The sequence below is a fragment of the Dendronephthya gigantea genome, unplaced genomic scaffold (assembly GCF_004324835.1).
Source record: "Dendronephthya gigantea isolate DGI-Jeju-01 unplaced genomic scaffold, DenGig_1.0 000030F, whole genome shotgun sequence".
In the NCBI taxonomy this organism is placed as follows: Eukaryota; Metazoa; Cnidaria; class Anthozoa; order Malacalcyonacea; family Nephtheidae; genus Dendronephthya; species Dendronephthya gigantea.
Window position 1 is genome coordinate 564,417 of NW_021163040.1, and position 27,971 is coordinate 592,387.

The following is a 27,971-nucleotide window of genomic DNA, read 5'->3' on the forward strand; positions in this document are numbered from 1 at the left end:
CCGTTTACCTTTTGGAAAGAAAATAAATGGAATACGAAAGCCGCAATGCAAATTGCTACTATATATATCTAAAGAAAGAAAGGCAGCCAATTTTTCTGCCAGACGTTGTTGCACATCTGATTGCTCGAGAAATGCATTGCTTTTATAGCTAAGCTTCTTTGTTAAAGGTTTGAAGAAATAATTTGATTACAAGGTAAACAATCATGCACGGTTGCACCGATTGAACTTTCCTTGAATACATCGATAGATAATGTTAAACCAAATAGTTTAAATGCTGATATATCCTTCCAACAACGCACGGAGGGGGTACTGCAAGTTAAGACGTATACTTTAGAGAGGTCACGAACATCTTTTTACATATTTTGGGGGTTCATTTCTTTTCCACGTTTCCCAGATAATCGGAAATCTCATTAACAACGAAAGGTAATATGGACTTGCGTGCGATGCGTCATTGGAAATAAACGAATAATTAAAGACCTGTGATTGTTCAGACGTCGTCAAAGCTCTGTTATTACAACTGCATATTTTTTATATTTACGTCGTGTTTACACCGTTATCATTTCAAGAGTGATCTTTATTAAATACAGAAGAATACATCGCAAATTTGAAACTAATGTACCCAAGCCCCCCTTAAACAACCCTACGATCTTTTAGGAGCAGTTCAACGATTCATGTCGATGCTCATTCCATAATTCTTCAAGTAACGTATAGAGGGAAACTAAAAGTTAAAATACACTTCAAACAGGTCACGGACGCTTTACATTTAGGGAGTTTAATTCCATTTTACGTTTTGTAGCAAGAAGAGGACTAAGTTTAATTCCTTGAGGTGACCTCTTCGAACGTTTTTCACCCACAACTTAACATTATCCCTGACTATATTACGCATTACTATCTATTAAATGAAAAGGTCTGATTCGTCGTATTATAGCCCGGAATAAATATTTCTATTAGTTTGAACTTGAACCCCGCCTGTCTAATTATTCATTCTTTTTACATTTCTCGATTTACATTTTGCAAGTGTCAACTATATATCCACTCCACATAACTTCTATGGATTTCATAGGGATTTTCTCATCACCAGCAATTGGCGATCCTTGAGAAGATTTCTCAGAGAACTATTACAGGGTTTTTTTAGAGTCGAGATGCACGAGCTTATTTTTTATGAGGGGTGATAGACCTCTGACATGAGTGAGGGGCTCCAGTATGCTACTCATTACCAAATAATAGCATGGATTATAATTTATATTTTTTCTTCTTTTGAATTAGGGCAATCCTATTTCTTTTGGCGCTGGCAGTCTTCCAAACCTGCAGAGTGTACCGGCCAACGTTGACCAAGCTCAGTTGAATCAGCTGTTGCTGAACTCCGCGCTCGTGGCTGGCATGTTACCACAGAACCAGGAACAAAGACAGTTCCACAATCGACTACAGAATCAAATGCTAAGCCAGGTACTATCGGAAGGTATAGACGAGGAGGCCGAGGATGGAGTGAATGCGGCAGCCCTTCGCCATGCTCAGCTCAAGGCGTTTGCTCTCACGCAGGCGCAGTTACAACACGCACAAGCGGCTGGCCTTTCAGCTGCAGGCGCTATGGCGACAAACGGCGGTGCGAACGTTAGCGGGCAACCAAATCCGCTGCGTCGGAGCCCGAAACTTTCTCCGCCCAGCAGCACCACGGTGAAACGACATAGACCACTGCGTCAAACACAGTCGTTACCCAACAACCTGCACGCGCAGCAACAATTCCAAAAACAAACGCAGATACTTTTACAGCAACATCATCACACACAACTGTTGCGCCTGCAACAGCAACAGCAACAGGCGCTGCATAACGAACTCTTGCGTCAGCAGCTAGGCCAGCAGAAGTTCGAACAACTCTTGTTGCAGCAGCATCAGTCGAAATTGCAGGCTGAAAAGGATTCTAAGATGCTAAAGGAGCGTTTGGAAGCCCAACAGAACAAGGAACTGAACGAGCACTTAGCCTTTTTGCAGCAACAAAGGGCGTTGAGTGAAGATCAAGAGGCAAATGCAGTTATGGAACAATTAAAACGCCAACACAAGTTAATGCAACAACATATGATTCCAGAACACGTGCACGGACTTAGTGCCACCCCTGCCGCACCTGCGCACGATTCGAACACTCCAGCACATCGGCCGCTATCGCGCGCGCATTCGTCACCGATCGTTGTTAGTCGTATTGCTGGGCAACCGGCGACAACGGGTCTTGTGTACGATACGCTAATGTTGAAACACCAGTGCACGTGTGGTGATGTCAGTTCACATCCAGAGCATCCAGGCAGACTGCAGAGCATATGGGCGAGGTTACAAGAGACTGGAGTCGTGTCCCGTTGCGAGGTACTTGTACAGCACCCATAGTTCATCGTTTGTTCATATCCCCGGGCCAGTGGTATAAAAATGCAGTAACTGTTTCCGCGGTTGTTCGGTGCGAATGTTAAACATGCAATCAAAATTAAGAATTTTTAAGTTACCTACAATTTAACTGCAAATAGTGTAGGCTATGTTGTTTTGTATATTATATTGTTCAATGAAAAGTAGTAATTCAATACACTGTGTTTAATTGCACAATGAAGTAGCCGTCCCAAAGTGTAATTTGCTAGTATGTTTTAAGTCTTTCTGCCTATGCTTGAAGAGTGAACATTTTTGAACATTCTTTCACGTTTTCGTTTACAGCGTGTCAGGTCGAGAAAAGCAACATTAGCAGAAATTCTTACTGTTCACAGGTGAGCTAAAATGTACAAGAAGTGAAAAACTCCCCCCAGTCATGTTATGTGTGATATTAATAATAAACTCGTGTACCAAAGCGTAGCAAAAACATTCTTTAGGAAAAAGGATGATTAAAAAATGTTACGATAAGTTCGAGTTCAAAAACAGTTTGAAGTTAATTTTCCAATGTGCAGATATTACCGTGTCGCATTAGACAAAAAACAAATTGAACTCAGTGATTGATCTTTACTTCAATTTCCTTTGCCCATACAAATCGGATACCAGTTATATGGATCATGCACATCATCTCCCCTTTTCCTCCCCTCTTGGAAGTCGCACCTCAAATCTATGAATTCTCTTTTGTTGTCACGTTTGCATTCTAATATCTTCGCCATCGAAATATAACCGAAAGAAATTCATTAACATGGCTCTCTTTTTTTGTAAATGCCATTGCCAGTAGTTTGGTAATTTGTTAAAAAGTCACATACTCTATTTGGAACCTCTTTAGTTTTATATAACAGCAGTTTCTCTGTGGCAAGACCCAATTCCATAATTTTCTTTCATTGCAGTGAACAACATACAATGCTCTACGGTGGAAGCACACAATTGAGATCACGAGGAGAAAATGGTATGTTTAAATTGTGTATAATGTCCTTTACCTAACATGGTTGTGAACCATTAATTGGGTGAACTAAAATGTAAGCAGTGATGTAAATCCGTTTAAGGTATCTGTCGTGATTTGAAAGGGCCAAAATGCCTTACGTTTCACCATTATTCCTTCAACTGCTATGTGAGACTTGTAACAATAAAATATTAGGGCTGGTAGGGGGAAGGGGGTCGTGTCCGTTTACTAATAGTTTTCAGAAAAAGAAATTCACGTACCCACCATCAATCACGCAGGGAGAAAAAATCTTCAAAAGGCGCAACAACTTTTATAGTCCTTGGTAATCTAACCGATTCTATGGGGAATAAGTGGTTCTTGACCCTCTTAGCAGTTCTGATCACTGCATTGTTAATTGGAAAACGAAAGTTCAATGTTTTACAAGAAAAAAAAACAAGCAAAATGGTTACTCGATAAAGGACGCTGGTCTTCAATTATTTTAAGAACTCCTTAGCCGGAAAACTATTTAATTGTGCATAATTCGCAAGACGTCATTACTAAAGTGGGTGCCTTTTTACGGCCATTAGTGAGATGATTGATTTTACTTCCCCACCCAAAATTTTACATCACACGACGAGGCTTATATTTTCATACCAGGTACAATTGAACCATTCTGCCAGCATTTTTTCACTTCTTAATCTTAATCTTCAAATAAACGTCAATGTCCAGCATAATGTGCGTAAATGTGCCATAACAAAATTACATATAAAACAGTAGAGAGTTTAACGTTTTGTCTTTAACCAAATTAAGACATCTTCAGTGCCATTGACAAACATAGATACGTGAATAAATTAAAGCATTTACATACAAGATATTATATTACAAGTGGAGCGTGGAGCTATCTTGTATTTTAAAAGAGGATTTAAGTTTAGCAACGAGAAGGCTCTCTCGGATAGGAAGTTCGCCTGGAAAGAAGTTCCCCAACGATGCAGTATGCATGTTTAGGATTTTGTTCTTTCTTCTTGCTCTTCTACAGGCAAATGTCTTACTCGAGAAAACCTTATCATTGCTATATTCAAACCCTCTCTTAATTAATTTTCGAGGAGACTCTGTTTTTCCATCCAATTGATCCAAGCTCTACTTATTATATTATAATATCTCCTAAATAGTTGTAATTTATTCATATATGTCAATTTGTCTAAAGATGTTCGCTTTTCTATTAAATGTTTTAAATGTAATTTTGTTACTTCTCTTTATTTACTCGCCTTATACTGGGCATTGATATGTATCTTAAAATCACGAATCCTCTCTGGTTCTTCAATCGCAAATATTCATATTAAGACTTATTAAAAGTATTGAAAGGGGTATCCAAAGAAACACGTCAATCGGCTTTGTTAAATTCTCGTGGACCAACTGATAATCTGTCAAAAAAGGCCGAAGCTGACATCATACTAACCGTATTAAAGCTTTGCCGTATTAAAAAATATGCCAGAGGCAAGAAATGAATAGCCCAGCATGCATTGGTGCGGTGATATTTTACTCCATTTTATAATATGACTGTGTGGTATACAAGCTTAACAGTCCCCCAAAAAAGCATGGGAAGCCCTTCGTCGCTGACATTCAGGAAAATAAGCAAGCTCTTTCCTATAAACGCTTTGCTACTCAGTGTGTCTAGCAATGGGCCCTTTAACGAGTCGGCTGTTTCCAGATGTATGGAAAACTCAAGGAAGCATCATTGCAAGGCATAAAATCTGATTTGAAGGGAGTCGAAGATAGAGTCCCACAAAGAGAAAAGGTCCATTCAGGGCTCCGACAATCACATTTAACGAAACGATGTGAAGAAATATACTGAAATAATACTGAAAGAAATAGGATAAAGTGTCCTTTAGATCCTACAGGCTGTTAACTGTGTTGGGACTTCAAATTAGATGTGCAGAATTTTAGTACGTTGTTAAGCCATTCTGCTTTTGACTGTGCGAATATCATAACACATGGCCATATAAACATGATGGAATAAAATATAGTTAACATTAAGCAAGAACTAAGCTTGTGAGCGCGTATAGCATATCTTACAAAAATCTTGTGATTTATATAAAGCCACAAAAATCTATTCTTATTTCTGTTTTTATAAAATTTTGTAGGAGACATGACGACGTTAAAATGTTTCACAACGCTTGCTTGCACTGGCTTGGGGGTCGATGCCGATACGATATGGAACGAAGCACACAGTGCAAATGCCGCCAGAATGGTGAGTTTATGTTTTTTTCTGGGGCACTATGACGTCATGGTTTTAAATATCTGCGAGGCACAAAGCGTTGTGCAAAAGTTTTACAAACAAACTTTTTTACAAACAATGTCAAAAAATCTTAGAAGTTGAAATAACAATGACTGTCACTCGTACCTTCGACTAGTGTGCGAATAATATACCGAGCCCAACATTTTTTAAGGTGCTTTAATTTTAGGTTCTTTCTTAAGTCGGGGGCCCCTTCAGGTTTGGGGCCCGAGGCAAAATGACCCCCTGCCCTCCCCCCTATCGGCGGCCCTGACGAATGACAACCTATACAACTTCTATTAGCTACGCAACTTGATGAGATCGCAATAAAGGACGGTTGCTCCAATCGATGTCCATGCACCAAGAACATTTGGTCGATTTATAAAGTTGCAAATGGTTAGGGAGTTGTCATAATCCGGTTTAAATTGCTAATAGCATTTATCTTACAGGCTGTCGGTTGTGTAACTGAACTTGCATATAAAATTGCATCGGGTGATTTAAAGGTTAGTTTTATATCTCCAAAATGTCGATGCGACGTCATGAAATCCAAATTCTGGTTGGGAGACTTATGTGGTTGAGAGAGCTCCCTAGTTCTTTAGTAAGAGAAAAACTGATAATTAAGATAATCAAGATTTCGTGTTAAAATAGTTTAAAGCTAAAAAAAACTAATATCATGCCATAGCAACAGAAGTGATTATTCTCTTTATGGAATTTGTGCTTGCTTTAAAGGCATGCATTGTTTAAAAAACTTGTATCAAATTTTTCTCTCACCCATAAAAAGCAGCGAACGACCGAAGAATGAAAATATATATTTATGATTTAAATGTCATTACGGCCTTTCTTCGGCGCTATTCTAAATGGATTCTATCCATTATAAACTGTCTGGCCACTTTGTCGCATAAAGTAAAGTTCTCAGATGAAGATACATTATATTAGCCCTATAACAACATTATGCATACATGTATTTTTAGAATGGTTTTGCAGTCGTTCGTCCACCTGGACATCATGCTGAAGCCCATCAAGCCATGTAAGAGTCTTACTCTTTTTCGCTTTTGAGATTGCCTGCTGTTTCGTAACCTTAGTCATGCATGTTAGTTCTAAAAAGATATTATTTGATACTCAGTCCGATATTATGAGCCTGAATGCGTGTAACGAAGTGGGCCATGTTTTGCTGCCCACTTTGTCTTCAGTGGTCAAATGACGTAGATTGTCCGTCAAGGTGAAAGAAAAAAATTATGGTGGTGTATGGCCATTTATGACTTATAAACGTTAAATTACGACAATAAAAGACGAAAATGTACGATGTGGGTAGTTGCTTGAATGGCGATAGAGCTAGATTTAAATTCATATTTATAAAAGGAATATATATATATATATATATATATATATATATATATATATATATATATATATATATATATATATATATATATATATATATATATTTATATTTTTGTCGATCATCTGATGGGGTTTTTTTTCTCTCCACAGGGGCTTCTGTTACTTTAACTCAGTTGCTATAGCAGCAAGATTACTTAGGTTACGAATGTCAGTGGAAAAGGTCCTCGTCATTGACTGGGTATGTCGCAAGTGATTTCAGTTAATGTGTCCCACATAGCTTAAAGTTCATCCCTCAGGGATCGTGGTTTTTATAGCTTGGTGCATGTTATGTGTCCTAAATATTGTGTTATAGATGGGAAGCAGACATGCAATATTGATTTAGAAATAGTGACTGTATATTTTGGGAAAGGACTGCACGCTGTTTGATTAGAAGGAAGTTTCGCAGTAGTTGATAGAGATTTGTTTTCGTAGGACATTCACCATGGCAACGGCACACAACAAATGTTTTATGATGACCCGCATGTGCTGTATATATCCATGCATCGTCATGACGACGGAACGTTTTTCCCCGGCACCGGGAAACCTGAGGAGGTAAAACAGTGCGAGCTGTTGAAACTCATTAAATTTTTTTAACAATTATATTCTTTAAATCAACAAACGATACAAGGGAAAAGCCATGCAAACAGGCAAAAAACAAACAAAACCCCAGCCAAATCTAGGCTGACTTCAAGACCAGTGGTGGCAAAAAATCAATCTAGAATACTGATCCAATCTTTCCATTTCTAAATTCAGTGCGGGGCTGGTGTTGGCGTTGGTTATAATGTGAACATTGCTTGGAATGGTGGTTTAGGTAAGAACCATTTTGCACGATAATGGCACCTGTAGAAGCGAAAGCTTTTGCCAGACAGAATCCGAAAACATTTCGTCCCAACGATTTTCTCTAAATCTACACGCACATGTTCAACCTCGTGTCCCCAGTCTGTGTTCGTGGATATTAACCAAATGCAATCTGTAAAAAGAAATTTATGCCTGCACTGTTATTTTTATAGCATATAAATAAATTCCTGAACATAGGCTAATTTAAATCTGGTGTTGTCTGTTCTCTACCAACCACTGTTTTTATTCAAATCCTCCGACAATACTCTTTCCGTCTTTTTTTCCAACAGGTCATTTTCTAATATAAACTATCCTTATCTTTCACAGAACCCATGTTTGGAGACACAGAATATCTAGCAGCGTTCAGGTAAGTCTTCCAACGCTAAATACGTCGACATATACGCATGTAGGTACATGATGCATCCACTGAGTTATTGGTAATATTTCGGTCAAAGTACACGCCTGCGCAACTTTGGTCTAAGGTGTGTGCATGACTAGGTCACAGGTCACCGAGCATATACTGTGTGGCTTTCGAATGTGTAGGTTATGTGGGAATGTATCTGGGATTAGATAGCTACCACACATGCATCAAAGAAACGATAACAATTGTTTCATATATAGGTCGTGTTAGTGGCCATAAACACATAGAATATTTATGGTAGATCAATCTTAAGATCTTGTGGATAATATGTCTATCTAAATTCTAGGACCGTGGTTATGCCTTTAGCAAGAGAATTTGCACCCGACATTGTTCTGGTTTCCGCTGGCTTTGATGCTGCTGGGGGTCATTCCCCTCAACTCGGGGGCTACGAAGTTTCAGCAGCATGTGAGTGAATCTTTGTGCATATGATTTAGGATGCAAAGAGCACAGGTTATTGGATCATGCTATTTTGGGAGAAAAATGTTGTGGTTTTTAGATTCAATTGTGTTGCATGCAGAAACCCCCACTGTACTTGGTATTTTTTCAAAAGCTTCTTGGAAAGAGTTAATTGCTCCATTTTTCACCAATTTAACACATATTTTCATAAATTCATGTTCACTTACAGGTTTTGCAAATATGACACGGCAGTTAATGGATGTCGCTGATGGCCAAATTGTTTTGGCCTTGGAAGGAGGGTAAGTCAAGGGACTGCTCATTACTATATGGCAGGGGGGGGGGCTGAAAGAAAATGTGACGTGATAAAGAATCGATTTAACAACAGCAGTTTTTAGTACCTCCAAAGTCGTTCATAAAGCAAATACTTGTTAGAATGAACATCACAGAGTTACTTTCACCTGATGCGTAAACCATATTACGAATATTCTCGGTTATCCATATGCACTGATTATTTGAATACCATTTTTCTAGATATTCCTTACCAACGTTGTGTGACTCTGCTGAGGCTTGTATGAGAGCACTGCTCGGAGACGAGGTATAATTGCCCATTTATTCCTTAGCCCTGGTCATTTTCTATAGCAAAATACCATTTATTATATGAACATAAGTGTTATATAGAGTTTTACGCCACCGACAAAAATTTAAACACGCGTATTTAAACACGTGTAAAAATATCATTGAACTTTGCTATTTTAATGTGTGCCCTTCAATACATAGTTTGTTTTTGAGTACTAAGAATTTTCATTTGCTTATAACTTGTTCATATAATAAACAGAATATTACGAATGTTGCTTGGAAATATGGATTTATTTCTCGTGTTGAAGAGAATAATCGAAATAATTCCACATTTCCGCGCAACCATATAATAATATTCTTTATATGTGTGATAGACACTTCAAGAGTTCTATTATTAGCCAATTTTCAACTGTGGTCACAAAACTTTTACATGCAGTGTTAACTATTCTTACTGGCTTTAATTGTATAAATTTTTGGCTTTTTGAAACAGTTACCTCAACTTGCAGAAGAACACTTACGCAATCGTCCGAACCGAAACGCCATCCAGTCTTTAGAGAGAGTTTTAGCTGTACATTGCAAGTACTGGACGTCGTTAAAACGTACGCAGAACCAAGTGCAATATTCCATACTCGAGGCGAAAATAAGGGAAAAAGAAGAGGCAGAAACAGTTTCGGCGCTGACTTCTCTATCTTTGCAAGTCGGCGAAGGAGGTGTAAAGTAAGTATGCGTGTTGTCTTGGAATAATAACTAGGATTTTTACTGCAATCATGGACAAAATCTGTTAATAATATTGTTGTACATGTAATGTACAATTTTGGTTCTGTTTAGATAGATTATAACCATGCAATATCCCCGTTCCCTGACAATGTTGTGTTTAGTTAGTTAGTCCAACGCGACAAGCTATACTAGGTTGTCTAAGGTTGTGGAAAGAAGCAATGTACTTGCAAAGCCAGTTAGAGGAAGAATGTTGCTTCCAGCTATGTAACCCGTTTTCACTATTAATATATTTGCCTCGCACGAAAAGGTTTTTGCAAATGGTAAAACATTCGTTGCGAATAGCATTTTCGCTAACCGTTTTTTATGACGGTGATGACGTATATTGCGCAGCAACGATGACGTAACTTGCAATCGTTATTGCCATTCGACTTTCCCTACAATCATAAAACGTTTCATTTTTGTTCTTCCACCACTAGAAATTCTGACGTGACAATGGAAGAAATGGAGGCGTGAAAGGATAACTGCATGGATAGCTTAATCGCGTCCGTGTTGTCGTTTCCTTTCTGGCTTCCTCGGGTCTGCAAGGAGTGCTTTTTCCAACGGCACATCTTCTAAAACACGTTGATTGCCCCTAAAATGTCCCCATGCAATGAGGATCCTCCAGTCATATCCATTTTGAATTCTGAATCTTCCTCACGAGCTCAAGGAAATCGACTATAGAGCACTTCAAAAGCTGTAAAAAGTTTACAACATTATTTAAAGAAATATCATTCAACGAAAAATGTTTTATTGGCGATGCCTATAAGTTGCCAGTTCTATCCGAAAATGCAGTATTCGTCGTAATAACAAGCACACATAGTATATAAGTTTATGCTCATCATTACCCCGTGTATATATGCTCAGGTGTATGAAAAAAGGTAATCCAACTTGCTGTCATGCATAACATCCTGAATTTTTACTTGCTCGTACCCTCGTTTCGTTTTGCACAGTTTTTTCAATAGTTTCTAAAATAATAGAGAAATTGTTTTATATAAGTACCCAATTTTTCCTGTTATGAAATAGGAAAAGAACCATTAAAAGATCCAAGTATCGATCGTTCTTGTGGTGTAATAATTATATATAATAAATTGTTAAACGCCATTTATATTAAGTACGACAGTCCGTTAAAATTTGATTACCTTTCTTCAGTCAACCTGTAAAAGCGGGTGCTTATATTTCGCCAAGGGTGGATTTATATTTGCAGAGAAACTGTTCGCTCTGACACTTTTCTAGAAGAATCAGAAGCCGCCCAGTCGAAGAACCCAAATACTCAGTCGAAATTAAGAAGAAAACATGCCAATTTTTTCCCTGCATGTGGAAATCCACCCTGTAGAAATTCTGAAAACAATCCACTATATAATATAATAAATTTAAGTGGTATGTCGAAAAGTTATTTTTGTCTCGTTCAAAGTAACACTTTTTTACCTTTCCAACCTTTTAATATATTTGTTGTTCGCAATTTCAGTTGCTACGCAAATATAGCTAGTGTATTTTATTAGCCGAAAGTTTTAGAAACACTTTTATTGGGCAAAAATAATAATCGCTACCCAGTGCATCCTTTAACAACCTCTGTGATAAAAAGAAGAATTTAATCACTTTGTGAGAAATATAAGAAGAGTTCACGTGATTGCAAACAAAGAATTTGCAAGCAAAAACCTATGCTATCCGTCATCCTGCTTATAATAAGATGAAAGATATGTCTTTCGCAGTGGACTTAGTGGTCCCTCGTGCTTTTAGGCCACGCGGTTTTACTCGTCCTAATGGCTAGCGAATGTTTTTGTTCAAAAAAATTTTGAAAAGATTGGTAAAGTTAATACAAATGTGAAAAAAATAGTTCTTTCGAAAAGGACAAAGATATTTTTCAATACCATATATCCCCTTAGCTCTATAAATACGATATTGAATAGTCGTTGTTGATAAATGCTAAAACGGCATCTGTGTATCTCGAAAGGCGCATGCGTCTTATTTATCTTCTTTATTCTTATATGCGGGGTAATGTGGTGCATATCGCTGATTGTTTGATATATTTCATACAACGTTAAAATTACAGATAATTTTCAATAAATATATTGGTAGTAAGTACACATGTAAAGCGCTTGGGCCGAAAGCCCATTTCTACGGATTTTCCATTGTTATATATCTATTGCCTGCAAGAATTAGGTTGGCACAGTCTAACCCAATAATGGACAATGGTAACTATTAGACGTAGCTGTAAATAATGTTAGAGGTTGCACTTGAAGTTATTTTTAGGCCATAATAGTAATACTAGTGCGGCTAACTTTCTCAAACAAAATACTAGGTAGATTTTAATTTTAGCTTATAATTATGTAAAATACAAATATAAAGAAATTATAAAATTAATGACTGTTGTGGTCTAGTTGTCGCTCTGTCGCGCATACAACAAAAGCTGTTTTACGGCTCTATAGCCCTATATAACAAAAGCTGCGACAACGCGACAGAAAAATCCGGTGGAACTGGCGTATTACTGTTGGTCTACAGTTTTAACGTTCTTTTGTAACAGTTTCAATCAAACAGTCAGTCGCGAGACTTCATCGGCCTGTCTCTCGGTTGCGTTCCTTGAATTAACGGGCGCATTTACCAATGGCTCGTCATCAGATGAGACCACGGCACGATATCTAGGACGAATTGCCCTACGAAGAAAGTGATGCTTAAGTCTGGGAAATAAGAAGATAACGAGCAACGCAAACGGTATCAATGCCAGAAACCAATCTTGGAGATCTTGCACCTCCTTGATACTGTGCGGGACAAGTTGTCCCGAGTTGTTGTACGTCGCTTCTGAGATGCTGAGACCCGAAATCAACACGATCACAGCCAACGATATAGTGTCAAGCTTGTTCACCATGTCGTTCTTGAACGGCTGAACGAACACGTGGGCGAGCAGAAAGACAACAGACAGTATAAAGAACAAGTAGGCACGAAGGAGAAACGATTTCACAAAGATAAAGGTGACGACAAGCACGAAACGGCGGAAAATCGAGAAGGCTTCCCAATTTTCGCTGCAATGTTCGGCCATCGTGGCGTTTGGAAACTTGCGGGATCTGTAAGGATACCTTAAGATGTATATTACATTTTCTTTGAAGGGGTTATCCGCCGTCTCCGGAATTTTGCGCCAGAATTTATCAGCACTGCGATGTTTCAGGTATCGATAAAACCAGTAACAAAGGAAGAAGAAAGGAAAGAAACAAGACAGCATGAACTCTTTCCACGAAATTAGTCTGGATGAGTAACGACTGACCAACCAGCAGCGAAAACGAAAAAAACACGATGTACAACAGAAAGTACAGCCATACAGCAGCCTGCAACGGTTGGTAGCACTGAACCGAACCATCAATGTAAAGAACACTTTTATCACCGACAGTGACACAATTCAAGAGTTGCACAGCGAATTGTGTTTGGGAAACATAGGAAAGAAGTAGTACATGCATAACCGTACCTATCAGTCGTACGGGGAGCGACTTGGAATCAAAGCTTAACGCATCATTGCTGTAGCCTTTTGTGCGACACTTCACAAACCTGTAGAAGCAATATGTTAACAACGAAAGCCCCATCACCCAAAAGGCAACGCTGTTTTTCACGAAAACCTTTTTAACCGGCCTTAAGTCTTCGCTGGCGCACTTCCAAACGTTGGTAAACTGAAAGTTGAGCAAAGGTGTAAAAAACTCGAGCATTGAATTTGGAAAGGAAGAGCTGGAGACGTAAGAAGAAAGACGGATAAGAAGAACTGTCTGGTAGAAGTAGAAGAAAACTTTTATATAACCGCCACTGTTGTTGTAATCTGTGCTTTCTTCGAGACGTTTGTAGTTTAGCTGGGCTGCACTTTCGTGTGATAAATTTTCGAGGTTGTCTAATTGAAAACTGTCAGGTGATTCAGTATCCATTTGGTTTTGGTTCCATTCCCCTTTTCTGTATTCGACAGATTCGAAATCTTCATGTTCATCATCTTGGACATTCCAGAGTGACCATTTTACCAATCTCTTTATGATCTATATATAAGAGGTAAAGCGAAAACAAAATAAAATATATATACTCATCGAATTATTTAACCACGAAAAGCTATCAAATAGATGATAAATATATTGCTCTGCTATTCGCTCACGCACACTTATAAGGCATAGTAAATACGTTGCATTTTGGTCGCGTCGAATTCAGTTCAAACAATAGATAATGAGATGGTGATGAAGCTAAATAAGGTTTATCATCTCATCATCTATTGTTTGAATTGCATTCGACGCGACCAAAATGCAACGTATGAAGTGGGCCTAAGATTTCTGCTGCGAATAGTACTAGACAAAATCAAACAAAAATCAGCGCCGCAGGCGTGATCTGTCTTTCGAGCAGTGCGGCGCGCTATTATCTTTACCTCTTGATGATAACAAAAAATGACGAAAATTACAATTACGTTGAACATTGGCCACATCCACGAAGCACCGTTACATCTCTCATTCGGAAAACATTGTGCTGAACTCAATCCCTCCGTGAATCCCTCCGAACAATATCCACACAACCTTCCAGTCCTGTGCCCACGACAGGAATCGTAGCTTTCACATGGTTCTCGATCGCAGCAATAACCTTTCGGGCACGGGATCATCTCGATTTTATCTCTTCGCGTCACTCCCCAGAAATTTGCCCTTGCGCGGATTGTCCCGTTACACGAGGCACCGTACGGGCAAGCACGACATTTCCCGCACGTTGCTGTACCGTTCGCCAACCACGAACCACGCGAAGTGCTGTAGAACAAATCTGAACACGGCTTACATGAGAATGCAAATACATGATACGATGGAATGTAATCTGGCTTGGTTCGTTTCGTTGCCAGCGTATATTTCAATTCGTCATAATTGTATCCTTGTGGGCAGATAAAATTACTCGTATTGTCCATGCGCAACGTGCTTGGCCTGCCTTCGTAAAGAAGGATTGGTTTCCCAGAATTCGCAGAACTTAAGTCGAATATCACACGGTCCCTAAAAGTGGTCTGGACATCGTTAAGATACATCACATTGCCTTTAATGCTACTCCAAGAACGGCGCGCATTCTGAAAAGCTGAATCCGTTACTCGAATGGATGTCACATTTCTGTTAGAAAGGTATAACGTTCCTCCAGATTTTGCAGCCGTATTGCCAATAAATTTGCACTTTGTGATGGCGAATTTGCCACCTAGAGCAAATAATGCCCCTCCACTACCAGTCTCCATAACTTTGTCTTGTGCTTTGTTGTCTTTGAAGGTGCAGTCGAGAAATAGCACAGATTTCTTCCCCCAATCTGAAAACCAAACAGCGCCACCACTCGAAGCTGCATTACCGGTGAAAGAACACCCTTGAAATTTGATACTATGCTTGATCGTTTTCGTAAGTTTATTTGTAAGATTAAACGAGGCAGCGCCACCAACACCACGCAACGCTTTGTTGTTCACAAATGATACGTTGGAAAAGTATATGTTTATCGGCGAAGCGTAACCTTTCTTCGATTTCTTAAAGCCCGTTATATTGATCATACCACTTCTCTGTCCAAAGTGATTAAGAAACGACGATGATGTGATGGTTATCGAAGTTTTTTCCAATGCTGTCACTATGTCCACCGGGGAGAGAGGTGAGGTTCCTTTAGAAGAATCAGTTGCTCGACTACCCATATCAAATGTGACTCCATTCATACTTATTTTTAAAATGGAACTTTTTATGGTCGATAAAACTTTGAAGTATTTTCCACGGATTTTAGTGTTTACCAACGACAGCGTGGTTCTGTTGCAGCCTTGTATTTCAATCGCATTCCCGGAACGGCCAAATGTATATACATTTGTCATAACCAAAAAACAAAGGGGCGAGTCACTCCACGTCACATCGACTTCGTTGTTTGTGAATGTTATATTCTCCAAGCGCAAGTTAACAACACTTGTTTTACTCAGGAACTTGAATCCTGCTCTCGAATTTTGTAAATCGAGGTTCGAGACATCAAGTTTTATTGAAGATGGTTGTTCTTTCTCCACATCGAAATTAAATACGAAAGCATCCCTGCCACCACAGTCTATGACCGGACTTCCGTAGAGCCCTTTGAAAGCGAAAGGCTTGTTTACTTGTATCGGACAATCTTGGTATTTGCTCCCGGTAGATATGATGGTTATCTGAGACAAACCTTTTTTCTCAATCTTCAAAGCAGCGTTGATTGTACGACAGGGATCTTCCTCACTCGTACCACAATCCTTATCTTTCGTTGCTCTGTTAGAAACATATATATTTGCTGACCAAGTGGCTAAAATGAAAGAAGAAATAATGAATGTTAAACATTATGCGATTACGAAAGTTTCTGTGAAAGACTGGGATTATATCAATCAGTTAGATCGAACAATTTTTAGTAAATGATTAAGTCCGTCAACTAAGGTCTATGTTAAGACAGATTTGAGCATATCTCATATTTCACTATATGTGTGAACAAAATAGTTTTCTTAAAAGTCCTTTTTGGGAATTTTAAGTTTAACCATACTTTTCAACCTCTAGGAGATAATTGATTTTTCTAACTAACTGTTATCTTGTGACATGTGTTTGAAATTTTCACTATACTTACGACCAAATAAGTGACGGGATAATTTAACTATACTAAATTCTGCTGATTGGTCTGTGACCTTTGTTTTCTACCTTGTTGGAGCATGTTTATAACAACTAAGACATGAAGTAATGTCGCCATTGGAGGCAGAGCCATTCGAGTGCCCAACCTACAAAAGGTTATCAATTTAATCAGAATCACGTTAAAAAAAACAAACGCTGTCGAACCCGGGTTGTTTACATTAGTGTTAACCCGGGTTCGACCCAGGGCGAACCCACCTTCAAAGCAGGGTTCAAAATAACCTGGGTTAAGTGTGCTTACACTTTTAAAAAACTACCCAGATTTGCGTTAATTTCCGTAGTGTAAACGGGGCTATACTGTATTTCATCTTCTTGACCGACCGAAATGAATGCCAATTGACTGTAACAAAAAAGATGGCGGCATGCATATTTTACCAGAATGCATTGCGGGCATTAAGAATGATTGACTTTCTGTTTTATGCCTGTCCTTTAAAAGACGTCAGTTCGCTTTTTTAAACGATTTCCGACCGCAATGCATTCTGGTAAATGTACATCCGCCATCTTTTCTAATTAGCATATAATTAAGGCTTCCTTCTGTATATGTCTGGGATTATATGAAGCATCACGGCTTAAAATGTTCAATGAAACACAAAACGTTTGGCGGCTGACAATGCAGCTGTGGATAAACAGAAAGAACCGACCAAGGATAATTTTATTTCAATGTTTTAAAATCGCGCGATCGAGTTCAGTTTTTTTCTACAAAGACAAAATTCCAGTATTGCAAGTCTGCGTGGCATTTAAGTGGAATGCCCGGCCCTTCGCCATGAATGTACATAAACGAGCAATGAATGACAGAGTATATATTATTATGTATTCGGTATTCCTATACATGCTTTGTAAAGTAAATTTTCGATATTAAACCAATGGAAATGGTGTGAATGTGAAATTAGACCAAATTTAATTCGTGATAACTACGTAAAATATATCTGAACACGTATCTAATAATTCTTAGTGATTTCATAAAGATTTACCTAGGTTTTTAGAGCCAGTTTGTTTATTTCATTTGTGTTCAGTTTAGTCACCAAGAGATAAGACCAATTGCCAGTATGTGAACTTTCAGATTTAGGAGCTCAGTTCACAGACTCAGCCTCTTTGAAAACACGAATACTTTGTCCAGCTCGAGTTTCGCTTTTTTTCTGGCAAATCTTTGGCGTCAGGCAAGTATTTTCTTCTCAGCATTTAGATGTATTGCATGTTTGTTGCGATTTAATGCCCTGTGCACAATTCCACAACCGGTTAAACATTTCTTGGTAAAACTTTGTGTACTTCTTAGAAAAATTCAGTCACGTGTGAAATTTGATATATATATTTCTGACACGTATAAGTACCCAATTCATACACACTCTGTCCCCGAATATTTAGTTGAAGGTCTAAAGTGCGAACTTCCACGATGATAAATAATTCTCTAGTGAACTGTGCTTTAAATATTTAGTTTACTCAATTTTTAGCTGAATAATATTGAAATGGCACTTATGGCAGAACTGTATAACAATATCAGGCTATAATTTAGCATAAACATCAGCAGGTGTGTGAGTGGGCGTTTAGTCAGCTCGTCAGCTATATTGTTTGACAAGTGAACCGAAAAGTATATTTGAAGCATTTGGTTTATTACTTTACATTATTGCATAGTTTAATAAGCTGGCAAAGCCTACCTCTTATTGAGGGATTTGAACCTTTGTATCTGTTTTAAACCGCTGCAAACAATGACGGATTACCATGCATGCAGTTATGGCCGGGGCCAAAGCGTGTCACTCTAACGAAAAATTTTGGCCGTTGAATCCTATGACAGCCTATGAAGTGATATAATGCCATGTTAAATGTATTTTTCGCCAATATAACGAGGTAGCAACGTGGCAGCATCTACAAAAAAAATGACATAAAAACTTGAGGTTGTTGAATGTTTCGACCTTCTCACGAATGAAAGTGACTCTCCTAACCAGGGCTTCCACAACTTATTTGCACATGACTGTCCTCATAGCGGGATAGCAATGACAAAAGAGGGAAACAAAGATTTTTTGAAAGGAAATAATATAAAAGAAATAATATATCCTATTTACCCAGATCCCTTCATCCCCGTGCATGGTTGTCATTTGGAAGAAAATTTGGTTCAACAAGAAACCTTTATTAGACGTGTAAATGTATGTGGTGGTTTGATAAACTGTTCGCTCACTCTAGAGGCTGGCGGAACGCGTCCCCCAATCCCCCATGCAGGATTGACGCCCTTGACGGGATTGAAAGGGGCTATATAAATATCTAAATCGTTGAAGATTTTAGAAATAGTGCACGAAAACCTGAAAACAATTACTTCGTTTTAAACTATAACAAAACACGAAAGAATTACACTATAACAACACTTGTATAAGAATTTATGAACAAGGTGACCTATACATGCATCAAATACCAGGCGTTTCCTAACGTTAATTTTTTCCACTGATCAGTTAAAGCATGCACACCGAATAAATAACAGACACGTACTGAACACGACTTTCAGATTGATCGATAAATACCGAGATCACACCAGATGTAATCACACCAGAGTCCAGAGCTTGAAATGTGTGTGACTGTGTGGATTGAAGTATTATCCTTGGGACCTCTCTTACTCTTTCTGAAGCATGCTGAAAATGTACTTAATTGGCAAAGCATTCAAAACCAGTCGCTATAATCAATAAACCGAGATAAGGCCGAACCAAACAACAACAAAAATTTACACGTTTAACGAGAATGGAAAGAAAAAACGAGATATGGGGAGAGCCTGCATGAGAAAAACCTTAAAAATTAACCTTGTTCCTAAGAAAACTTGACGTTATGTTTGCTATGTGACATCATTCGCGTCTCTTCATCTTGCATGTACAATACTAATTCAAACGCTGAACGGCACCTGCACATTTTGTGCTATTGATTTTGTCACACGAAAATTGGTTGAAAAAACGTATATACTAACGACAAATGGTTTCAAACGTGGCTGAAACACCAACGGCATCCAGGAATTTAATATTTGGGATCGTTATTCTGCTGTTCGGATCTACGCAGCGTCTTGCAGCTCTACAAAGTAGGTTTGGTTGAATTAACTTTCTATGGAAATTAATCATAACTGTATCATGCATGTTTGTTTTAATGTTTAAACAGAAAAACAAGCCCCGAGTACCAAAAACTACAATAAGATGAATAAGCTCGATGGGAAATCGAAAGTTTAGGACTAGAAATCTTTGCATCTATCTTGAATGTTGCAGATAAGGAGGCGCTTACGTACTTCACAGCGGGACAAGCGATTTCTTGGGGAACTTATTTAATCAACTATTTAGTTAAAAAATTTCTTTGTGTGGTTCTGCGAAATTCGTCGATTGTCGAACCTATAGCTTCAGTGCCTTAGGCCGGTTTTCTACTAGCGATAGTTTTCGCGTAGAGTGACATTTTGCTTTTGTCTCAGAGCTGTCAACTGCACCATGTAGATCGGCTGAAATACGAAACAATAAAATTAATTCGCTTCGCGCGAAAAATATCGCTAGTGGAAAACCGGCTTTAAACCCTGCTAGAAATAATAAATTTTGGCCGTTACTACAACTCTACAAGTGTGAAGCAATAACTTGAAATCGTCTATCATGCGTCAATTGGAGTCAAACAATCATGCAGATATACATGCAATATACATGCAAGAAGAAGTGTATCGCTGCGCATAGTTTTACACTCGCGCCAAGTAGGAATTACTGAACTGCATTTAGGCGGCAACCTTAACGATCTGGTCATGCGAATTCCGTGTGGTTCATGTGTTTATTTCAAGTTTAATGTGGGCATAATTTCACGAAAACGAAGCCATTCTTTCAATATTACTTCATTTGAACAATTAAATTTTCATAACGTTAAAACGTTTATAACTGTGATATACATGCATGCATCTTATATATTTTGCTCCCATGAAAGTACTTGGTGTTTTTTAGGTGATAACAGTTCTTGCAAAGTTCTTGAAGCGAAACCGATTAAAGGTGGGTAGCCTAAATCATTTCTTGCAACGTTTCTTCGTTGATCAGACTTCACAGGAACCAATGTGACAGGCATTTGTTTCTAGTATTGTAATATTATGCACAAAAAGAAGCAGGATATAATATAAGCAGGTTCCGCAAATGTTTATAAATGTATGAATAACAAGTCTTTCGTAAAGTGGAATTACCGTGTATGAGTATTCCACTTCTTCCCAGTGGCGGTGGGTCTAGGGGTGTGCAGAATAAATTACTACAGCTTAAATGTAAAAATATTCTTTTTAATTCTATAACCAATAGCGTTATTATTAAGGTGTTTTGAATTCAAAATTAAGCTGTGCAATTTATTCTGTACACGCCCTAGATCCAAAGTCATCAAGCCGCTGACTGTCTAGTCTTGCAAGATTTTGATAATGTCGAGTTCCTATAACAAAAAAGGTCTATAGGCTTACAAGTATGGCGAGATTCCGCTCAATTAGGGATCTCTCCTACCGTTTATGGGATAATCATGATTTCATATATTCATGCAATGCTATAATTGGTAGTGCACCGAAGTGCCTTTACTTCAAACGCACTAACAATTCTGAAATATCAATGAATTTTGAACCTTTAGTGAGGCAACGTTCCTGTTGTTGTTATTGCAGGAAAGCGACCTGCCCTTACGGTTATAGAAAAGTCGTGTGTTTCTCAGATTTGGGAATGTTTTTACAAATGCAACAAAAAGTCATCGTGTCTTTCATTTGGTATTGGAAGAGGCGAATGTCATGGTTCACTGCAATGTCTCCTGTACCCAAAAACAGAATTGGATAGAATGCGTCATAACAAAGACTCCAATCACGATTATTACGTAATGGTGAGTATAAAATGCCCAAGAGGTAGTCATCACTTCATTTTCTAATACTTGAGCTACTATGAGTGGATATTTCGGCAAAATTAGGTTATATTTGGAGTTGTTGGGGGATACAGAGATGGCGTCAACTGCTGTTGAGTTGATAAATTACAACACCCAACTATAATAATCCCCGCCCATTTTGTAGGCAAATCTAGCATCCCCCCACACTGATGTACTCGCTACGGTCCTGTATGTGTACTCGTCATTCAGAATTATTATTGAGTCATCTCAATCAAAATATGACGAGAAATTATTATCGTTATCGCTGGCTATGTAAATGAAGTTTTGTCAAATGCAAATTTCTTTATGTTTGTCCGGGAATAAGATATGATGAAACTCCAAAACTAACGCTCTCTTGCAAACGCTTTTCCTTCCCTGCATATCTTGCCGTGGTTTCTAATAGCTATATCTAATTCACATTTATGAGCTGAACATTACACTCAGGCATGATCGTAAAACGAGATACTGATATATTTTGACTTGACCTCGTAATAGGGTCCTCCGACATGCTGTGTCGAACCATGCACGAATAAAAAAGTGTGCCGTGAAGAAGACTGCCAATGTGCTTGTCCTGAGGGTTATTTATCATACCGCTGCATGTGCTCAAAAAGTAAGTGTAATAAAATGCTATCCTATTAAAGTGCTATCCTATCACACTCCCTATCAATATTACCCTCTAAATCCGGGGACGCTGGATCAATGTGAATTCAAAGGGGACGTGTTTTCGTGGAAGGACATTTCTGAAGCAGCGCATACTATAGAGAATGTTTGCAAAACATCTGTTGAACTTCGTTTCACCGTATTTCCCTTTTGCAAGATGATTTCGGTGTCTGAGACTTCTTCATCAGACAAGTGCCTATTCTTAAAGGACTGGAAAAAAAGGTAGTCCTTCAAAATAAGGGTCCCCTCTTGCCCCTTGCTGGTAAAAGGTAAAGGAGGAGAGAGTGGTTCCGGCGTCCTGGTTTTTATCATGCTCGCCGTCTACGGGTATACCACCACATGGTCATACCTGGTCATCACCACCACATATTAGAATAGACTATTTCTTTTGAATAGAAAATTTGGCGAGGATTTTTAGGAAAAACACTCCTGTGATGTTGTCTGATGATATGAAACAGGTTGAAAGTGGGAGCCACACCTGGGGGATTAAAGATGATCAAAGCTTGTGGGCCTTAATTAACGACCAATGGGTTGATCAAAGTGACAAAATGAGGTACATTTCAAATGGAAAAGCTGGAACCTGGGGCATAAGGCCTGATTACAATGTTCTTGTGAGAGATGGTAAATATTGCGTTTATGATTTGTATACTTTTGTTTAATTTAAAACTACATTTGGCGTAAAATACTATAACCAGCTACATTCATTGATACTGTCATAAAATTTTATTATTGCATTTTTATACATGGTGAAATCATCAGTAATACATCAATAAAATCATCAGTAATACATCAGTAATACATTAGCAAAATCGTTTAGGAGAAAAATGGAAAAGCATACCATCTTCACATCAAGTGTTTGTTCAAATCGACTCGGGAAGTTCTGGTGTGGTTTTCGGTGTAAACGATGCAAACGAAATATACTGTCGGTCCAATATTACCATGCATTCACCCTATGGAAGCAATTGGGTTAAAGTCCCTGGTACGGCTAAACATGTATCGTGTGGTGATTATGGTTGCTGGATAGTTCGACCTGACGACACTGTTGCTTTTCGCGAGAATGTCACCGTCAAGCACTGCACTGGGACAGGGTGGATTGAGAGATCAGGTAGAATTATGCTCATGAAGTTTGGTTATTAATTTTTTTTCACTCAGTATTGATGAACATGCGATAACTACAAGAAAATAAATCTATCAGGCATAACTATATTCGAAGCGAAGTCCTTAATTCAGGGCCCTCTCACCTCGGCGCGAGTCAGGTCCAGGAAGGAGTTTCTTTATTAATTTTAATAATAGAGACTGCTCGGGTGTCGGGGAGAGGTGTCCTTTCCAGTAGATATAAAATGGCTTGCGCTTGAAAATTTTTTTCATCGCTTTGCAAAGTATAGATCCACTTTAACTAATCAGCTGGTGCCGGCAAAATGCTTTAATCTACAGTATCTGTATATTAATTATGAATGTAAACTAACGGAATCTTCTTAGAAATTTTGATCTACATTATACAACTGCTGACAAGTTTTCAAAGTAAATTTTAAGCAATAATTCATATTAATTTCTCGCTTAAGAAAAGTCAGGTTGCGGATTTCAAATATATACGAAAAGTTTGAGGTATTTTATTGGCAATTGCAAATCAGTTTTCTTTTGTTCAAGTTGCACGGAATTTCCGATTTGACGTCATGTCCGGTAATTTTAAAGCTTTTGTTAAAGTTTTTTGTAAAGTTATAAAGCTATTGTAAAGTTTGTAAAAACTGCATGTATTGCAAAGCTTTTTTAAAATACCATAAACTTTTGATATACAAGGTCCACAACCATGGTATAGACACTGTAATCTGAGGAACAAGTAAACACCTTTTTATCTTCGAGAGTATAAATTTACTTTTCGATTTTTATTCACCCTAAAGAACTAATTCTTGCTACGAAAGCGCTGATCAGTGCAAAATATAATTTCTTTCTTATCGTGTAGCTGAATATAATGTGTATATTTTTAGGTAAATTTGTTCAGTTGGACTCGGGTAGAACAGGCAGTGTATATGGTATCGCGAAAAACGGCACCTTGCACCGACTGCATGGGATATGTGAGAAGGTTCCAATGGGACAAAATATTTGGACAGAGATTTTAACTGTTCGATTTAAACATGTCACCGTTGGAGATACAAACATGTATGCCATTGCTGAAAACGGAACAGTTTTCAAGTTCTTTCCATAAGTTGATGGTGATTGGGTGTACTTTTCATGAATTTTACTGACTACGGAGTCATCGTAAAAAATAGCCGGGTTTATAGAGAAAGCGTGCGGGAGTCTAGATGACATAAACCCCCTTCTCCACTTTTGATTAGATTTTTATGCAAGAGCTTTTTACTGTTTTTGTTGTCTTTAGCCTCGGATATGGTGTTACTTCACTGATATTAGTTGAATTAGCGAAGAGATTTTAGTATTTAACTGTCGTGTGCGAACAAGATCCCATACTTACTTTATCATCAGTTTTACTTAATAGCATTGTGTTTTTCTCGATCATTTGTATGGGATAGCCATTAAAATATTTTAATAATTTGAACATTTAGTGGTTAAAATTGCTTTAAATTTGGATGACATTAAGATATATTGCTGTCATATTACTGGACAATTTACTGAGTAAAAAAGAATTGAATATAAATGTGCAGTTACCATAGTTTCGATGGACAGGCACACCCAAAGCACCCCTTAATCATAGTTGTTTTCGTTGTTGTTGTTTAATTGCTCTTATGCATGGAGGCGCCACTTTTGTTTTTTATGTTGTTGTAGTTGCTCTTGTTTTTTGTTAACGCGCTGTTGTTGTCAACTATTGAACTGGATGTGTCCCATCTGTTGCTGTGCCCATTTATAGTAATCGGCCAGTAATTCAGTAACTCTGGAGAGTTTGGGGCGTCTCGTTTGAGAGAATTCACTGTAGTGCATGCATGGTGCACTTCGGTAAACCGACATACGGGCGATTTAAAAATGTTGTGTTGTAGTAATGAGAGTTTCGTTCGTGGTTTTGCAGTAATTCGTTACTACAGGAAAAAGTTATGTGTTTTTGTGCAAAAAATGTTTTGGTAATATGTTTTACAAAATTTGGAACGTTCAGGAGTATCAAAATACTAGAATAATACTGAAGGAATTCTTCTGGTGTTTTTTTTCGGCCTAATTGATCTCTGCCCAAAAGAGTCAGCGAGTATTACCCAGAATCGCCTAAAGGTACGTCTTTTAGGTCACGAGGTTCGGCAGTTGGGACGGCGATATACCCATCTTTTCCTCTTTTTTTGGGTGGAGAGGTGTTGTTTTCTTCATCTGAGGAGCAGTCACTTTCTGCGTAACCACACGATGCTCTTCGTTGTTTCTTGATATGCTCAGAAAATGTGGCTGGCTCTTCTTTTTGGGCTGCTGGCTTCTTTTTGAAGTACGCTAGAAAGTTGTCGCGATAGTTACGCCATCTGAAAAAAGTGAGCAGTGAGCGATAAACTTCAAATTGTGACAGGAAGAAGCGAAAATGAATGGAAGTTTTGAAATTTCCGGAGAAGAAGATTAGGAAGATATTGCTGTTCGATGGATACTGATTTTCTTCAGTTGCTAAAGCTATTAAAAAGAAAAATGGGAAAGGAACAGGGAGATTTCCAACTAAAGAAATGGAGGATTTTTTTTAAATGTTAATTAAAATGAATTGAAAAGCAAAAAAAGAAGAGTGATGAGAAGAAAATAACACGGGACCATACATAACGTGGTCTGAGTTGAGCTGAATAGAAAGAAATTGAACATGCATAAATTTCACTTTCTATAACCGTTGATTATCATTTGTCGATGTGCATTTACCCTGATTCATAATTCGTATGAAAATAAAGGAAATGAGCCCAAACGCGAAGAACGTGACAGATGCTGAAAGGAGGTGCATCGCAGAAGAGGAAATGACAACTATACTGAAGTAAACGCTAGGGAGGGATGGTTTGGATTTTAACTGACCCAAAATTGAAATAATATGAGTGGAAAATCATCCAGACTATGATAACTCTGAACAACATATATATGGAGCATAATGGTAATGATTTAATGGTCAATATAGTAATGTATCAGAGAATACAGATATAGTCATGACAACTGACTCTTAAGGTTATGTGTTTTAATGCCGTATATTACATGTTACATACCTGTTATTTTTGCGAAGATACCTCACAGCTCTGACTGAAGTAATGCAAGTAACAAGTACCGCTGCTGTCACCGATGCGGCGATCAATGCATAATTTGGTGATTTCTTTTTTGTAGAAGAATCTTGACGTGACTGTATAGGAGGAGTTCTGGTTGCGGCTGGTGTTGGTTTTGCCTTCAGCATGGCATGCCGCGGTGGAGCTCTTCGTTTGACAGCACAAAAAGCAATACCTCTGTTGTCTTCTTCACCAATATACATGTTTCATCTAAGAGAAACGCGGATATATGTCAAATCTACAGGCATTCAGTTTTTCTGTATTATTCGACTAACCATCTCCTGACAATAATAAAGGTAGTTAAATTATTTTTCGAATATATAGTATTTTTGTTATATTATTTTTGGGCTGTTCAACCTAATGTAAAAACTTGGGTTAATATGTTAAGCGTGGGTTAAGGAGAAGTTGGGAGAGGTTACTATACAAAGATATCTATATTAACATGATCACATCTCCGTGGACGTTTTGACTGTCTGCACGTACAACTCAGTTAGTACTCAATTCTGTATCCGTATACGTTTGCTATTCGTTTTTATAAAATAACATGTATAACGCGTGTTCTGATTGGTCGAAGCCCGTGTTTGGATCAGGCCATCCAAACACGGAAATTTAAAGTTTTAAAGAATTTAAATTTAAATTTAGGGCTTGTCGTTGCTATGTTGCTAGCCTTCGGCTCGTGTTTCGCGCGCTTCTCTTAACTCTCGCAACATTCCCGCGTGCTTAGATCAGGCCATCCAAACACGGAAACCATTAAGTAATTGTATGTGTTATTTTGTTTCTTCGTGTGGATTTTATATCTACATTATGCTGTATTTTCCTACCTAATGCATTCTTCTGATCCTGGAATGTTATTCCAAGAAGAGGCCTTGCCATGAACGCCTGCGGTCCCGCGCAATTGGTTAGATCGGGGTTTTTCAACGTCAATCCTCCATGTTCGTGATATGTTTGCAGCATCTCAATGAAACCTCTGAGCTCGCAGTCGCATTCAAACGGATTTAGCCCTAGGTTACTTGATAAAAACAGAACTTGTACGAATTAACAAATTATACATGTGATAGCTAAATAATTGTGGTCAGTATGTCGACTAGTTGCTAACTGCATGCTTTTTTCAACTTTAAATTAATTGCTCATGAAAGATTTAGGAAAACTGAGAAGATGAATGTTTAATTTTGCACATTCAGTTGTCTACAAGATTATCACAGTGATATCTGCATCTAACTAGGTAGTGACTACTAGTGTTAACCCTGTAGTTGTACCAAATTTTAACATATATACATATATAAAGTACATATGAAACCAAAAATTCCGAATAAACAGGATATCTTGTGAGTCAAAATATGAATCAAGCAAGACATAGGCCGAGACTGTAAATTTGAGACCTGTTTATTTGGTATTTGTTTTTTGCTTTACTTTTTTAAATTGTCGGCTGCTCGTGGTTTATAAGTAAATATAGGGAAAATATATAGCTATATATAGTCATAATGGTACACTTACATTTCTCTTAGAAGATAATTGTGATGAAAGACTTTGCCAGGCAACATACTTATCTCGTTATCACTCACATCTCTGAAAAAGGAAAGTTTTGTCATACAAACGTGTTCATTGCCTTACTGCCGCTTTTTCTCATAAAATTTTGATTTTC

General features: G+C 38.1%; 3 protein-coding genes and 1 long non-coding RNA gene across 4 annotated transcripts in view; 2 read left to right on the forward strand and 2 right to left on the reverse strand.

The window, feature by feature from the left end:
- The window catches only part of LOC114524132 (histone deacetylase 4-like), a 35,544-nt gene extending 23,259 nt beyond the window's left edge, over positions 1-12,285 (forward strand). Inside the window, exons 11-25 of the mRNA XM_028545256.1 lie at positions 1,267-2,352; positions 2,689-2,738; positions 3,291-3,349; positions 5,464-5,570; positions 6,044-6,097; positions 6,566-6,621; positions 7,086-7,173; positions 7,407-7,526; positions 7,728-7,785; positions 8,139-8,178; positions 8,519-8,637; positions 8,858-8,927; positions 9,160-9,223; positions 9,695-9,921; positions 10,398-12,285. Of these exons, the coding sequence (XP_028401057.1) occupies positions 1,267-2,352; positions 2,689-2,738; positions 3,291-3,349; positions 5,464-5,570; positions 6,044-6,097; positions 6,566-6,621; positions 7,086-7,173; positions 7,407-7,526; positions 7,728-7,785; positions 8,139-8,178; positions 8,519-8,637; positions 8,858-8,927; positions 9,160-9,223; positions 9,695-9,921; positions 10,398-10,434 (2,235 nt within the window). The 3' untranslated portion in view covers positions 10,435-12,285. The remainder of the gene's footprint in view (positions 1-1,266; positions 2,353-2,688; positions 2,739-3,290; positions 3,350-5,463; positions 5,571-6,043; positions 6,098-6,565; positions 6,622-7,085; positions 7,174-7,406; positions 7,527-7,727; positions 7,786-8,138; positions 8,179-8,518; positions 8,638-8,857; positions 8,928-9,159; positions 9,224-9,694; positions 9,922-10,397) is intronic.
- A 72-nt stretch (positions 12,286-12,357) lies between these two features.
- LOC114524159 lies at positions 12,358-15,628 on the reverse strand. Its single transcript, XM_028545288.1, has 3 exons — positions 14,342-15,628; positions 13,252-13,964; positions 12,358-13,196 (listed from the first exon to the last, which is right to left on the reverse strand). Exons 1-3 carry the CDS (start codon positions 15,626-15,628, stop codon positions 12,488-12,490), a joined length of 2,709 nt encoding a protein of 902 aa, XP_028401089.1. The 3' UTR covers positions 12,358-12,487.
- A 354-nt stretch (positions 15,629-15,982) lies between these two features.
- On the reverse strand, positions 15,983-17,594 carry LOC114524134. The gene is made up of 3 exons (XR_003687076.1): positions 17,567-17,594; positions 16,608-16,684; positions 15,983-16,224 (listed from the first exon to the last, which is right to left on the reverse strand). It is a non-coding gene; the product is annotated as an uncharacterized LOC114524134 (long non-coding RNA).
- Positions 17,595-19,599: 2,005 nt separating this feature from the next.
- Positions 19,600-24,640, forward strand: LOC114524133 (fish-egg lectin-like). Its single transcript, XM_028545257.1, has 7 exons — positions 19,600-19,644; positions 20,531-20,575; positions 21,214-21,422; positions 21,957-22,071; positions 22,518-22,742; positions 22,939-23,226; positions 24,107-24,640. Exons 3-7 carry the CDS (start codon positions 21,381-21,383, stop codon positions 24,322-24,324), a joined length of 888 nt encoding a protein of 295 aa, XP_028401058.1. The 5' UTR covers positions 19,600-19,644; positions 20,531-20,575; positions 21,214-21,380; the 3' UTR covers positions 24,325-24,640.
- The last annotated feature ends 3,331 nt before the right edge of the window (positions 24,641-27,971 follow it).